Source organism: Corythoichthys intestinalis, chromosome 8 (genome assembly GCF_030265065.1).
Source record: "Corythoichthys intestinalis isolate RoL2023-P3 chromosome 8, ASM3026506v1, whole genome shotgun sequence".
Taxonomy (NCBI): domain Eukaryota; kingdom Metazoa; phylum Chordata; class Actinopteri; order Syngnathiformes; family Syngnathidae; genus Corythoichthys; species Corythoichthys intestinalis.
The window spans coordinates 29,773,490-29,788,808 of NC_080402.1; the positions used below are offsets into that span (position 1 = coordinate 29,773,490).

The following is a 15,319-nucleotide window of genomic DNA, read 5'->3' on the forward strand; positions in this document are numbered from 1 at the left end:
CAGTTAGGGTTTTGCTGTTTTGTTTTGTTTTTTTGCTCATGCACCCATCTTTAAAGAGAATTATAATACTAAGGGGCTGTGAGATATCAATAGAGCCGTTATGTGGCAAGATAACAAATATTAATAAAGTTAACAAAAAACTAAATCACATTCATGAGCAATTATCGAAAACAGATCGAAAATTACGAACATTTCCGAAAGAGTTGCGTTCGTGTTTTATCCCAAAAAAATCGCTAAATGGTTCAAACCTGTCATGCTATGTGGTGTACAAATAGCCATTTGTCGCAATGTAGTACCCATGAGTTCGTGAACGCGAGAAAAAGAGCTGGACTACACAGACAATGAGTAAAGTTCGTCCGTGGAAAGAGGGCTTATTTTGCAGACCCAGCCTCCGGCACGGTTTTGTGTGGTTCACATTTTACACCTGAAAGCTATTCGAACTATGGACAAAAAAAATCAGATTTTGCTAAGAAATTGCTGCTGAAAGCAGATGCGGTGCCCACCATACACGCGCAGCCACCTAAATGTCCCGAGATTTCAAGAAAGAGGACGATGACTGGCACTGATGAGACCACTGTTGGAATTCACAATTATATGGTGTGTGTGAGAACGGTACCTATTCCCTTCACCACCCAACCACCCCAGGCTTAGCAAAGGAGGGGAGCAGCCAAGCTCAAAATGGCCAGAGTGAGTACTCTTTTATAATAAAAAGAACATATCACGCATTGGATATAGGAATGGACCAGGGGTGCACATATTTTTTTTGCCCAGGTTCTCAGAGGAGGACCTGGAGATGTGACTTGGTCCTCATTGTGCTTGAGAGCCGACCCGCCTGATGCGATAAAATTATTACAAGCTTTAGTTAGAGCCAAATACCTTTTATTAATTATATTAACAATTAATGCCTGATTAACATCAACTGGCACAACAAAATTGCCATTACTTTGAAGTGAAATGTAAAGAAATAAACATAAAATCAGTACTAATTCAAAATAAAGGGCATTATGCGGCTCCCACATTAACTCCAAGCCTTTGTAAAAGTGGGATGCCCTCCTCCTCATAAGAGCTCATTGAACGTGCATGTTTAGCTTTGTGAAATGCGAGCAAAAACACGTTTGTCAGTGCATGGCGCTGCTCTTCATTAACTTTATTCCGCCACTTGTCCATAGGGCGAGTGGGGTGCTGCCTGACATCGATAGTTTGCTTAATTGCCACATGCTCTGTTTTTTTCGTGCATTTCAAAGTTTGGATGGCTGAAATTCTTGGACCCAACATAAAATGCGCTGCCGTTATCAGCGATTCTCACGGCAAATTTTGTACCACATATCCGTGCGAGCATCATTTGCTTCTAGCTATGGTACCTCCTGCAGCCACTTTTCAGCAAAAGTCCTTTTTTCGGTAGCTCCGGTGACGTCTCTGTCGTCTGTCTGTCCTTTGACGGGGGTGGAGGAACACGGAAATAATTACTCAGTGGGGCCTGCCTCCGACATTTTGAGAAGTGATTATCTCGTGTCCGCCGCAAATACAGTGGTCAGCCATCGGTACGCAAAAGCGTATGGAAACCGTTGAGGGCCAGCGCGTTTGTATACGTCCAGTACGCATGCGCGCATGCGGACCACTTATGTGCACCCCTGGACTGGACACATGTATAAATTATCGCTCGTAAAATACATACAACAAATCCTCTAATCCCATTCATATTTGTGTCTGTTGGCAGAGCGAAAACCTATGATAGCACAATAAATGATAATTATTCCAAACATTACTTTTTTTGCGGTCACAGCCTATCAGCTTCACAAAAAGAAATGCAAAACAAACCATTCGGTGTTTCCCACACGATCTGTTGCCGGTGTTGCATCAGTGTGATTGCTCCCCTCAATGATCCTTTCATTAGGCTGCATTGGCTTTCGTTTGGGCTCAAATTGATAACCCAAAACACCAAAGAAAGGTTCATAACTCTCCTCGTCACCAGTAGAAGAACGTTCGTTACGTCGGATTCGTCGCTGCAACTAGAAACAAAATTGTCCGCCATCATCGCCCTCAATCAGTACTAAGCACTGAGCCGGGTGTTTCCTAGTTGTGACGTCACGCACACAATATGCTAGATTTTCCGGGATCTCGGGCGCCGGTCGTTTTAGCTTGACAATCGATTCAAATTTTTATAATTTTCTTGGTGTTGCGATGTGTGTAATTACACGAAGTGGCATGATATGAATCCAAAAGGCATGTGTTTATGGATAAATGATGGAATATTAGCATTAGTTTTCATACTCTTTAAAATGGAATGAATAAAGGTGAGTAATTAAAGATGGTAGTAACGAAAGTGTCATGTGTGTCATCTAAAATAAAATAATAATAATAATAAAAATAGTTTAACCAATTTTTTTATGGAGGGGGACAAATAAGGCTGCATTGCTGAGCCCTACATTATTGCCATCAATGCCAGCCAATGAGTTAAATACGATAGTTGACAAAACTGTCGAGGTTTGAACTCAATGTTTGTTTACATTTTCTTTGTGTTGGCCAAACCAAAGTGCTTCCATGTCTGTCTGCACCAAAATATTGTTCAAAACAAACTACTGTATGTTACATGAAGTCTGCACAATGACAAGCTTCTCGGAAGGACATGGTCTGCTGAATCACGACAGAGCACAGGATGTCATGTTGAGAAACGAAAGGAAACTGAAAATGTAATGCAGTAAGAAAGGAAGCGTGAGGGTAAAGAGAGTTCTACAACTTTTAGTGAGGAGCGATGGTAAGGGGGAGGTAATGGAGTGCACCAATGATATACATTATTACTCAAGGCAATGGGTGCTGGAGAGCAATGACACTTGATGGATCTTGGATCTGTCGGAAAAGACCAACTGGGGAGAGGTTGAGAGGCTGTCAAAGAGAATAATTGGCGATGGAAGGTGCATCATCGAAGTGTTACATTAAAAAAAAGCAGCTTGAAAAACCCTTTTATCTCCAAAGGATGTCAAGAATAAGCCGTTGTGAGCGAACATGGAGCGAAATAAAAGCAAGCTTGACATGCTGGCTGAACCTGCGGGGATTGAGGGATGTTTGTGCAGCTGGGGAAAAAAAGGTGTGTCTTATTGCACAATAAGGCTATTAATGTGTTGGATCCAGCAGGAAGAAAATTTTTGGGGAGATGTTCAGTATGAGCTCATAACACAGAAACAGTTTGTTGGTTGTTATACAGTTGAACATGAGTAAAATAAAATACAAAAAAGCTTAAAATTTTGAGTTGGAAAAGCATTTTCATACACTTTGAAGATCAAAATTTACAACCAGTGCACTATATTTCTTTGGCAACATAAGGTTGGTTAACTTTTGGATTCAATGATGTTTCAAAATTTAAAATAGTTTTAGTATTAGTCCACAAATTGCCTTTGAATTTTGTTATTGTTTTATGATGATGGTTTGGAGTCAGGACTGACTTATTCTAAATGAAATATAATCAGCTTCACACAACTGTGATTCATATATGAACTTGTTAAATTCCGTCTTCCCTTACGGGCATTTAATCTTTTTTTGCTGCTACACAGGCTATTTTTATTTATTTCTAAACATGAACATTTGTACTCACTTCTTAATTGGGCACAATTCAAAGAATGCTAAGTTGAGAACAAAGCTCATTCAGCTGATTGTTGCAGTGGCTCAGCGGACCTGCAGGCGTCCATTGTGTTAGCAGTGGCATAGGCTAATTGGGTTTCATTCCTAATGAGGTCAATTAATTAGGGAATGCAGATGAAACCACAAGCACTCCATTAGGTCATTTGAGGATTACGCAGAGGAGGAAGACAGTCGTGGTAAGAGTTGAGGATTACATTAGTCAAGGTAATTCCGCTACCGATGGGGTTTCCCTAACATAAGAAAGACATACATAAAAAAAATATACAGTATATACTAGTATATATATGAAGTCTGGAAAATAAGTATTTGAACACCCTGCGATTTTGCAAGTTCTCCCACTTAGAAATGATGGGCGGGTTTGAAATGTTCATGGTAAATGCTTGTCCACTGTGAGAGACTATCTAAAAAAAGTCTAAAAATAGCAGTGAAAATTTTTTTGTAACAATTTATTTGTATTATACTGCTGCAGATAAGTATTTGAACACCTGAGAAAATCGATGTTAACATTTGGTACAGTAGCCTTTGATTACTATTACAGAGGTCAAATGTTTCCTGTAACTTTTCACCAGGTTTGCACAGACTGCAGCAGGGACTTTGCACCACTGCTCCACACAGATCTTCTCTCAATTTATCAGATATATGGGCTGTCACTGAGAAACACTGGGTTTTAGCTTCCGCCAAAGATTTCCGATTGGGTTTGAGTCTGGAAACCTGCTAGGCCCCTCCAGAAGCATGATATGCTTTTTACGAAGCCACTCCTTGGTTATTCTGGCTGTCTGCTTTGGGCCATTTAAATGTTGGAAGACCCAGTCACGACCAATTTTCAATGCTCTAACTGAGTGAAGGAGGTTATTCCCCAAAATCTCACAATACATGGCCCTCACCCTCTCCTTAATACAGTGCAGTCGTCCAGCCCATATGTAGAAAAACACCCCCAAAGTATGATGCTACCAACCCCATTCTTCACAGTAGGGATGGTGTTCATAGGACTGTACTCATCATTTTTCTTCCTCCAAACACTATGAGTGGAATTAAGACAAAAAAACGTGCATTTTGATGTTGTATGACCACATGACTTTCTCCCATGACTCCTCTGGATCATCAAATGGTCATTGGTAAACTTGAACTTAATATCGGCCTGGACATGTGCTGGTTTAAGCAGGGGAACCTTCGGTGCCATGCATTATTATAAACCATGACTTCTTAGTGTAATACCAACAATAGCATTGGAAATGGTGGTCCCAGCTCCTTACAAGGTCATTGAACGGCTCCTCCTCTGCAGCGCTTGGCTGATTCCTCACCATTCTTAAGATCATTGAGATCCTACGAGGTAGATCGTGCATGGAGCCCCAGTCCGAGGGAGATTGACAGTCACGTTTATCTTCTTCCATTTTTTTAAATAATTGCTCCAAATGTGGATTTTATATCACTAAGCTGCTGGGCAATTGCCCCGTAATGCTGTCCAGCCTTGTAGAGGTCTACAATTCTGTCACTGGTGTTTTTGGACAGCTAATTGTTCTTGACCATGTTAGGAATTGGAGTCTTCCTGATTATATGGGGTGAACAGGTGTTTATATGCAGCTAACCAACTCGAACAGGTCAAAAAGTCAGATTTAAAAAGTCCACCTCCACTCCACTTATTTGCAGGAATTTTTAAAGGCGACTAACAGGTCTTTGAGGCTCACAATACCTGTAAATAGGCAGGTGTTGAAATACTTATTTGCAGCAGTATAATCCAAATAATTTGCTAAAAAAAAATCATACACTGTGATTTCTGGCTATTTTTGCTTTAGATTGTCTCTCACCGTGGACAAGTACCTACCATGAAAATTTCAAACCCGCCCATCATTTCTAAGTGGCAGAACCTGCGAAATTGCAAGGTGTTCAAACACTTATTTTTCTCACTGTATATGTATGTATATAAAGAATGTAACGATATTTGTATTTGTCCCTTACCGTGACAGTACAGGAAATAAAGAATGGTGTACGCAATCAGACGTCGAATAACTTTGACTAAAACAATATATATACTGTATATATTTTTAGCCTATGGCTTTATCTGCAGTTTTGTCAGAAAGGCTCTAATTCTGAACTCGTGAACGCCGCTCACAACCGCTGTAGAATGAGCGCCTTCACAGTTATGTTCATGAGACAGAAATATGATGCGTTCAATTTGGTTTCGCTCAAAATATGAACGTGTTCATGAACGATTGTTCTTTGAATGCGTTCATGCACAACACTGTATATATATATTAGAGATGTGACCGAAAATTTGGCGCTGAAAACTTTAGGCCAAAATAGCTCAAATTTCATTTTCGGTTTTAGGTTAAAAGGCCGAAAGTTTACCAGCAAATAATGTGAAGAACTGTAGTCCTCTTGTGATTACATAATCAAAACACAGTGAGAAGCAACACTCCCGGCTCACAGCCAACATGTCCACAGTTTGGAAGTATTTTGAGGTATCAAAGAAATTTATTAATTATTAAATGAAGGGAAATAAATTTGCTTCATTACTGCTACACGCTCGTTCTGAAGTTGCTTTCCATTGATGACCTGCGTCATCGAGTACAGTGCATTTGAGCCCGTGCGTTAGTAGTTTGGAGTTTAATCAAGCGAGCAATATAGAAATAAAGTAGTATTTATATGCATACATGTGCATTTGTTCTGGTTTAGTACAATAATTGTATGGCACGTCCACCTCCTGTTTTTGTCACATTATTTCCGTGACTTCCACATGCCCTCTGCCAGTCGCCGTCTAATCCGTCTGGGAGCAACTCTGCTCGGCTTCGTCGCCACTAGGACTCGGCCCGCTCACCTGGCTCTCGATTGATTCCACTTGTTGCACAAGAAAAGAGCAAATCTAATTTTGAGGGGTACGAGAGATCGTAATAGCCCTTTAAAGAGCTTTACTAGTTACAGCAAGAACAGTATAGTTTTTTTTTGCTGTTACTGTGAACTATAGTGCCACAAAAATGTACATTAAGATCTCATTTAACTTAGCAAATGGAGGCATGAGACCCAATTTTCGTGTGTCCCAAACTTCCAAGAAAGCGCATTTGTCAAGGTTTCATCGGCCGTGACGTCAGAATGCTACGACGACCCCAGCACCTCTGCAATAGGCGGGAACACACCCTCCTAAGGGGTTTCAGAATCTGCACCTTTCAAACAAAATTTCTCGAGCCTCGGGGGTCGTAGAACATTTGGAAGATGTTTGCGGACTTTTGAAAAGTGACCATATTTTATTTTCAGTTGATCATTAAAAAAATAAAGAAAAAAAGGTAAAGGGCATTAATCAGGAAATAATGAAATTAAATAATGAAAAAAATAATAATAATAATAAAAAATGAATTGTATACATGTGTATTATTTGGCCTTTCGGTTTTTTGGCCAAGTGTTTTCAATATTGGGTTTTATATACATACATACATACATACATACATACACATATACATATATATGGGGGAAAATACTCAGGTGACTTGAAGTTCTGCTCTGAGACCCCCAATTTAGCCAACTTTCAAAATTGTACAATATTCACGTGTGATACATCATTGGAAACTATAAAACCTCAATTTTCTGGGGGAAGAAAATTTTTGAACATGGGGGCGTTTAAAAAAGAAAAAAAAAAGAAAAATGTTAAACAGCAAAACCCTATCTGGAGGTGAGAGCACGCAAGAGCAGAATTAAAGACGCCATGATTTTAACGAGATATTATCGCGCACTTAACTCATTTCGATCCAAAAACTCCTTGTAGCATGTATCCTGGAGTATCAAGACACAGATGTGAATGACCACAGCTGGATTTTTTGGGGATTTTATTGGTGAAACATTGTAATGCAATAAGGGTCGTGATGCAGAAATCGCAGACATCAAGGAGTGGTCGAGATTTTCTTTTTCATACATACTCCCTTTTAAACTTTTTTTTTTTTTCAGTTTTTCTTTGTTTGGATCAAATATTTATCATCTAACATATCGGAGAAAACGCGACAGTAACAAAAAAAAAATACAATTAAGCGATAGTTATGAGGTAGATATCGTGACTTTTTTACACACGCCATTTTTTTCATTGTGACAATTTGTTTAAAGGTTTAAAATATGCGAGTGAATAATCTTTTAAAGTTGTTTTTTTTTAAAACGAAATATGTGACATCAATTAATGATTCTAAGCTGAAAACGACAGACATTTTGAATAAAAAATATAATTAATTACCTTCGTTTTATGGCTGGGTTGAAACAAGCGGTTGCGCGACGTCTGTAAACGGGGGTTTTCAGGGTAAAGCGGACAAATTACAAATAGTTCGGGGGCTTAATGCGCCATGAATCTGCGATGGCAGCATATAGACATATTGTTCTATCAAACACAACAGTTGTTTTGACTTAAAATGCAGCAGTTTCATTTACAGAGGAGTGCAAGAGCAGAAACTGCTTTTTCAGTCTTGTCTGTTGTTCCGCCATACACACACACACACATATATATATATATATATATATATATATATATATATATATATATATATATATATATATATATATATATATATATATATATATATATATATATATATATATATATATGTATATATATACATGACTTTAATGAATTGAATTTGAATCATAAAACTCCCCTAGAATGATTGTATATTGAAAAATCACTGCACACAATCAAAGCAGGGATGTTTACTCTACTTGCTTCCTGTTCTGGTACATTGAGGTCAGCAATCACAAAGCAAAACCTTCAGAAAATCTGTGATACTTGTCTGGGATGCTATCAAAGTAGATGCCTGAAAACTTCCACAGACGCCTCCTCACTGTCCTTACTGCCAAATACCCTTAACAACTAGGACATGTTCCCTTCTGCTATTAAAAAATGGAAGAAAAAAAAAGGAAGAAAAAAAAAATCACTGTGGAACAAGTTACGAATTCAGCATCAGTTACCATGGCAATGCACCCAGCTGAAAAGCAATCCATTGCCATGACAGTGAAGATTCCTTGCTGTCATTGTACAGGCTTTAAACTGAGTACAGTGGAACATGTGTATTTGATTTTTTGTTATCTAAATCTGGAACCATAATATTAATGTCAGCAAAAATAGTCCTCAAAGTCACCCATAAATGACATGAGAGATGGAAGTATTTAAATGAAGATTTGCATTGGCTTTTTGTAATGGCAATGAGAAAAACATTGAGGTTTGAAAAATCTTAGTCATACAATGAAGTCGCTATGACAAAGCAGTATCATACGACAACAAAAAAGTTAAACATATGTCTTGATTTATTTTGGAGCTGTCAGTATCACATATTCACGGACTAAATAAGTAGTACTCAGCATAGCTCGTGTATCACTAATCATACATTGGCTTTCAATAGCAGTATGCAAAAGATTTAACACTTAATTCAGTCAAACAGCTTTTTAAAATCCATAATTATGCATTAATTTAGTTCAGTTCAATTGTGGTTTAAGGAGGGTTAAAGACATTTTGGGGGTAAAAATATCATAATGTTGATCAACCATTGAAGAGTTGAAGGTACCCAAAGTTCAATCTCACCTCAACAAAGAGGAAGCATGGTACTATGTAGATGCTGGTCTTCTGATAGTTGCTGTCCCCGAGAAGTTTCATCTCCCGTCTCTGTCCCACCAGCCGTTTGTCAATCATCTATGAAAGTCATTTAAAAGCTTTAGTTCACTTGTTTTGATAAGAATTAGTCAAGTGTGTAACATATCAATGATCAATATATTTTCTAGAATGTTTATCCTGTTTAGGGTTAGATGGGATATGGACACTCTGGGAGACAGGCAGATGTCAATCAAGACAGGTCACCAGTCAATTACAAGATACATATCAAAAAGCCAAACAACCATTCATATTCCTATCATTACTGAGTGGGAAATCTACTGTACCCACAGTACCAAACACCCATGAAGAAGTCAGAAATGTGAATCTCATCATCAGACCAATTGTATAATTTTAGATGTTCCTAATTGAAACCCTCTCTCAAGCTCTGTCCCACTATTAATTTTTGGACAGGCAGTTATAAAGCAATAAAACGTGTGTGTGTGTGATATGTTGGCTCTTTGGTGCTTACTGCATATTTCATGACTTTAAAAAGTTAAAAGATCCTGGGTCAGTCAGGAGCAAATGGGGAAAAAAATCATGGGTTTTGCCATTTCATGATTTTTACTTGAAATAATAAAAATAAAAAAATTTAAAATAATAATAATAATAATAATAATTAAAAAAAAAAAAAAAAAACTCTTAGCAGTAGTGCATTGTAATTTATATTTGCCTACCTGTGGCATTTTCCATTTTACCTTTTCATGAGTCTCGAAGACTAATGTTAAGCAAAAAATAATGGCAGTGATGTTGTTTTTGAACCCAGGACTGTCGCAATAACAAATTTTAATAGGCGATATATGTCTCATAAATTATTGCCGGTATGCGATATTATTGCCTGTTTTTTTAACCTATTCACCCACGAATAGTGAGAATACATCCTAATAAATCACCTATGCAAATGCAACAATTTTTATTCTTAAAGAAAACACAAAATATATTAAAATCTATTAAATATAAAAAAAACACACACACAATAAATGATGAGTCATTTTAAAGCTAGTTAAGTGCAGAATATGAAATAGGTGAGAAATCCCATGTCATTTTTGTTGTCTGCCAATTAGATGCCCATTAAAAGTGTTGATTTGATCCAACATGAATGTCATCTTGTCCTGCAAAGTTCGCATACAACAAATTTTAAGCCAAATTATTATCCTTTTTTACATCATATTATCATTGCCGCTATCATTGTATTATTGTATTATCATTGTTCACTAAGCCACTAACCGTAAGCTTTTAACTCAGTAAAAAAAAACAAAGTGCACTTCGCTTTCGTCAAGCATGTGGTGTTAATAATAGATTTTTTTTCTTTTGTTCGTATCGCTTGCAAATTCTTTAATCCAGTGAGTTTCCATGTTTGAAAAATAACCTTTTAACCACAATTTTGCATTGTGGAGAAGACTGCCAATGTTTTATGGCAGGCTAAAGTGGTTAGTACATTGTCTTTTTTCCATTAGCCTCAAGGTGGCAATGCTAATGTTTTACAATGTTTAATATAGAAGTGTTTCCTTATTTTGTATGTCTGAACTTTAATTCTATGGTGTGTTGATAGCCAATAAACATCTGTGAAAGCTACTGGTGTCATATCTGTATGCCTTCTCAGTTCTTTTTTCATTCCAGCATCTGATTCAGCTGGATGGGCGGGGCCGTTGCAACACACCTGTGGCGCATTTGGAGCGCTCATTATTTAAGGACTCCGGCCACAGTCTGCGAGTGTCGGACTATTGCTTGTTTGCTTACTACTTGCCTTGCTTACCGCCTGTGTGTTCATCGTCAGCCTTCGAGTTTCCCGACGTTCTACGGTCGTATTTTGGTTTGGTCATCTTTACACTTGTGCTCTTTTGGGCTTGGTAGTTAGATTCTTGTACTGTTATATTCATGCATTTTTCGCGTGCTCCCTTTGTTGTACTGTATTATTATACTCGCGTTTATTGGCGTGCTCTCTCAGTTTGTTATATCCGCATTTTTCGCGTGCTCCCTTTGTTGTACTTTATTATTACACTCGCGTTTATTGGCGTGCTCTCTCAGTTTGTTAAACCCGCCTTTTTGGCGTGCTCCTTTTGTTGTACTTATTAAATACAAACGTTCACTATTTCTGTTTCTTGGTCTGTGATTTGGATCCGCCTCAACGGCTTGCCGTTCACAACAGAATAGTCCGACCATATGGATCCCACAGACTCAGAAAGTATTCGACATGTGCTCGCGGAACACGGGCATATGATCAGCAGGAATGATCAGTCATTGCGTGCATTAGTGAATGTGATCGGCTCGCTAACTACAAGAATTGAGAATATGACGTCACCTGTACAGCCCGTTGACGCTGCCGCGGCGCCCGATCTATCCACCCCGTCTCCAGTGGGCTCGCCGGCAGCTTTTCGGGAGCCGTTGTTGCCACACCCCCATCGTTATGAGGGAGAGGCAGGTGCTTGCCAACTATTTTTGCACCAGTGCTCCCTTGTGTTCGACCAACAACCTCAAACGTTTGCGAGTGATAGATCCCGTGTAGCGTATGCAATGAGCCTCCTTGCCGGTAAAGCTGCAACATGGGCCATGGCGGTAAGCAACTCAAGACCCGCGATCCGTCATTCATTTGAAACTTTTAAGACTGAGCTCGTGAGAGTTTTCGATCATCCGGTTAAAGGCAAAGAGGCAGCCAGCCGCCTGCTGGATTTTTCCCAAGGCGATCTGACCGTAGCTGATTACTCTATTCAGTTTCGCATTTTGGCCGCGGAGTGCGGTTTCGAGGAAGCAGCACTGTGTGGTATTTTTCGGCGCGGGCTGTCTTCGGCGGTTAAAGACGAGTTGGCGGCCCGGGATGACTCATCGAATCTGCAGGAGCTGATTGAGTTGTCCGTAAATTTGGGTCATCGTCTAAAAGAGCGTGAGAGAGAGAGAGCTGCGGAGCATCGGGAACGTCGCGGGTCAACGCCGCAGAGCAGCCCGACGGCGGCCGGTCCGGACGGCTTCATCAAACCACCGTTGGTCTCTACGTCGACACGGAGGCCGGTACCGACGGGGAAGGAGCCTATGCAACTCGGCGGCGGACATCTTTCTGCGGCGGAGCGACGAAGACGGATGATGGCAGGCTTGTGTCTGTTTTGTGGCTTGCCGGGGCACGGTGTCGCCGCTTGTGACGCCGCCCCTTCGCATCGACTGGAATCTTCGTTGCCTGGGGCTCCCCTCGCCCGAGGGGGTACTAGTACGAGGTTCGTACAAGACAGCAATCCCTCAAGTGAGTTGCCTCGGGACGAGTTGAAGGAACAAAGAGACTCCCAAGGTGTGGTGAGACTGCAATTGCCGGGAGAAGTGTCGCACGGTGGGGTTCACTTTAGTTTTACTGCTCTAATTGATTCAGGGGCAGATGACTGTTTTATAGACCAGAGTGTTGTTGACGCGCTTAAATGTCCTTTAATAAGACTCGCTAGGCCCAAAAGGGTTTTAGACCTCAATGGGCGCCCTCTGGCGGACGTGAAGTTTATTACGCCCCCGCTCAAATTAAAGTTGTCCGGGAATCATTTTGAGGCCCGTAGCTTCTGGGTTATGCCGTGCAAATCGGCTCCGGTCGTGCTGGGACTCTCCTGGTTGAAAGTGCATAATCCTAATATTGACTGGGCGAAGACTCAAATAGTTGCTTGGAGTACGTTCTGTTATGCGCACTGTTTACGTTCGGCGTGTCTACTTCCCGGTCAAGAAAGAACTGCTACCGAGCCTGCTAATTTGAAAAATGTTCCCGCCGAGTATCATGATCTCCAGCGTGTATTCAGTAAAGAGCAGGCTGGTACCCTGCCCCCGCACCGTCCTTACGACTGTGCCATTGATCTGCTGCCCAATGCACCGTTGCCCAGTTCGCGATTATACAAGGTCTCTAGACCGGCGCAGGAAGCTATGAGGGAATACATATCCTCTTCCTTGGCTTCGGGCCTTATTCGCCCTTCGTCCTCTCCTTTGGGGGCGGGGTTTTTCTTCATTGGCAAAAAAGATGGGGGACTTAGACCGTGCATCGACTACCGGGGTCTCAACGAGATTACTGTTAAAAATAAATACCCGTTACCGTTGTTGGATTCGGCTTTCGCGCCGCTAAAATCTGCCACCATTTTCACCAAATTAGACTTGCGCAGCGCTTACCACTTGGTCAGGATTCGTGAAGGAGACGAGTGGAAAACCGCATTTAAAACCCCGCTTGGGCATTTTGAATACTTGGTCATGCCTTTCGGTCTGACAAATGCGCCCGCAGTGTTTCAGAGCCTCATTAATGACGTATTGCGGGACATGCTAAATGTGTTCTGTTTTGTTTATTTGGATGACATCTTAATTTTCTCCAGAAGCTTGCAAGAACATCGCCAACATGTCCGGATAGTTCTGCGAAGACTGTTGGAAAACCGGTTGTTTGTTAAGGCCGAGAAGTGTGAGTTTCACCGTGAGTCAATGCAGTTTCTCGGTTTTGTTGTGGAAAAAGGGCAGCTAAGGCCTGATCCAGCAAAAATTCAGGCGGTGGCAGAGTGGCCCACCCCCACCTCACGTAAACAATTACAACGTTTCCTTGGGTTTGCTAACTTTTACAGGCGTTTTATCCGCAATTATAGTATGAGGGCCGAGCCCCTTACCAGGTTGACCTCTAACAAGCGACCATTTGTGTGGTCCTCTGTGGCAGAGGCCGCATTTGTAAGCCTTAAACGAGCGTTCACAAACTCACCTGTCCTTGTTCATGCTGACTCAGATCTCCCTTTTGTGGTCGAGGTTGACGCATCGAGTTCCGGAGTGGGGGCCATCCTTTCCCAGAGGTCTGCAGTCGACCAGAGGCTGCACCCCTGTGCATTCTACTCCCGCCGCCTCAGCCCGGCCGAGGCGAATTATGATGTTGGCAACAGGGAGCTGCTCGCTATAGTCCAGGCATTGCAGGAATGGAGACACTGGTTGGAGGGCACTGAGGTACCGTTCCAGATATACACAGACCATAAGAACTTGGAATACCTTCGTGCAGCCAAGCGCCTCAACTCTCGCCAGGCCCGCTGGGCATTGTTCCTGACCCGTTTCAACTTCCAGATTACCTACCGTCCAGGGTCAAGGAACGGGAAGCCCGATGCGCTGTCAAGGCTCCATGAGGCAGCGGAGGAGGGGTCTTCAGAGGAGTCTATTGTTCCCGAGAATCTGATCGTTGGCGCCCTACGTTGGGAAGTAGAGCGTCTTGTGGAAGAAGCCTTACGAGGGGTTAGGGTACCTGGGGGCTGCCCTGCCGGCAAGTTGTTCGTCCCAGTTGCTCAGCGCGCAGGAGTACTGAAGTGGGGCCACTCCTCGAAGTTTGCCTGCCACCCGGGTGTGTCCCGCACATTCTTCCTCGTTTCCCAGCGGTTTTGGTGGCCAGGCATGCGCAAGGACGTCACTGACTATGTCTCTGCTTGTTCCGTCTGTGCTCGGGGCAAGCCAGTCCATCGTGCTCCAGCGGGCTTACTCCATCCGTTACCTGTTCCAACTCGCCCCTGGTCACATGTTGCGCTCGATTTCGTCACTGGTCTTCCACGATCCAGGGGTTGTTCGGTCATCTTGACGGTGGTGGACCGGTTTTCCAAGATGGCGCATTTCGTCGCACTTCCCAAGTTGCCTTCAGCCCTGGAGACCGCTGACCTGCTGGTGACACATGTTTTTCGGGCTCATGGGATCCCGTGCGACCTCGTCTCTGATAGAGGGCCCCAGTTTGTCTCACAGGTCTGGGGAGCGTTCTGCAAGGCTTTGGGGGCCACCTCAAGCAAATCTTCGGGTTACCACCCACAATCCAATGGGCAGACGGAACGGGTCAACCAGGAGCTAGAGGCCGCCCTCCGTTGTGTTTGTGAACTGCATCCGGCCTCCTGGTCATCGCACCTCCCATGGGTGGAGTATGCGCGCAACACCCTTGTTTCCTCTGCTACTGGGAGGTCACCTTTCATGACTGCATATGGGTACCAGCCTCCACTGTTTCCTTCCCAAGAAGCCGAAGTCATCGTGCCATCTGTCCAGGTGCACCTGCGGAGGGCCCATAGGGTCTGGAGGGACGCAAGGGCTGCACTAGTCCGCACGGCGGCCCGCAACCGGCAG

At 42.2% G+C, this 15,319-nt stretch overlaps 1 protein-coding gene across 6 annotated transcripts in view; it reads right to left on the reverse strand.

The window, feature by feature from the left end:
• LOC130919814 (phospholipid phosphatase-related protein type 5-like) overlaps nucleotides 1–15,319 on the reverse strand; it is a 151,436-nt gene that overhangs the window by 98,506 nt on the left and 37,611 nt on the right. For 5 of the 6 annotated variants that reach the window (XM_057842379.1, XM_057842377.1, XM_057842378.1 and 2 more), the window contains one exon: nucleotides 9,182–9,289. The exons of the other annotated variant lie outside the window; for it this stretch is intronic. In XM_057842379.1, the coding sequence (XP_057698362.1) occupies nucleotides 9,182–9,289 (108 nt within the window). The remainder of the gene's footprint in view (nucleotides 1–9,181; nucleotides 9,290–15,319) is intronic. 6 annotated transcript variants of the gene reach the window in all.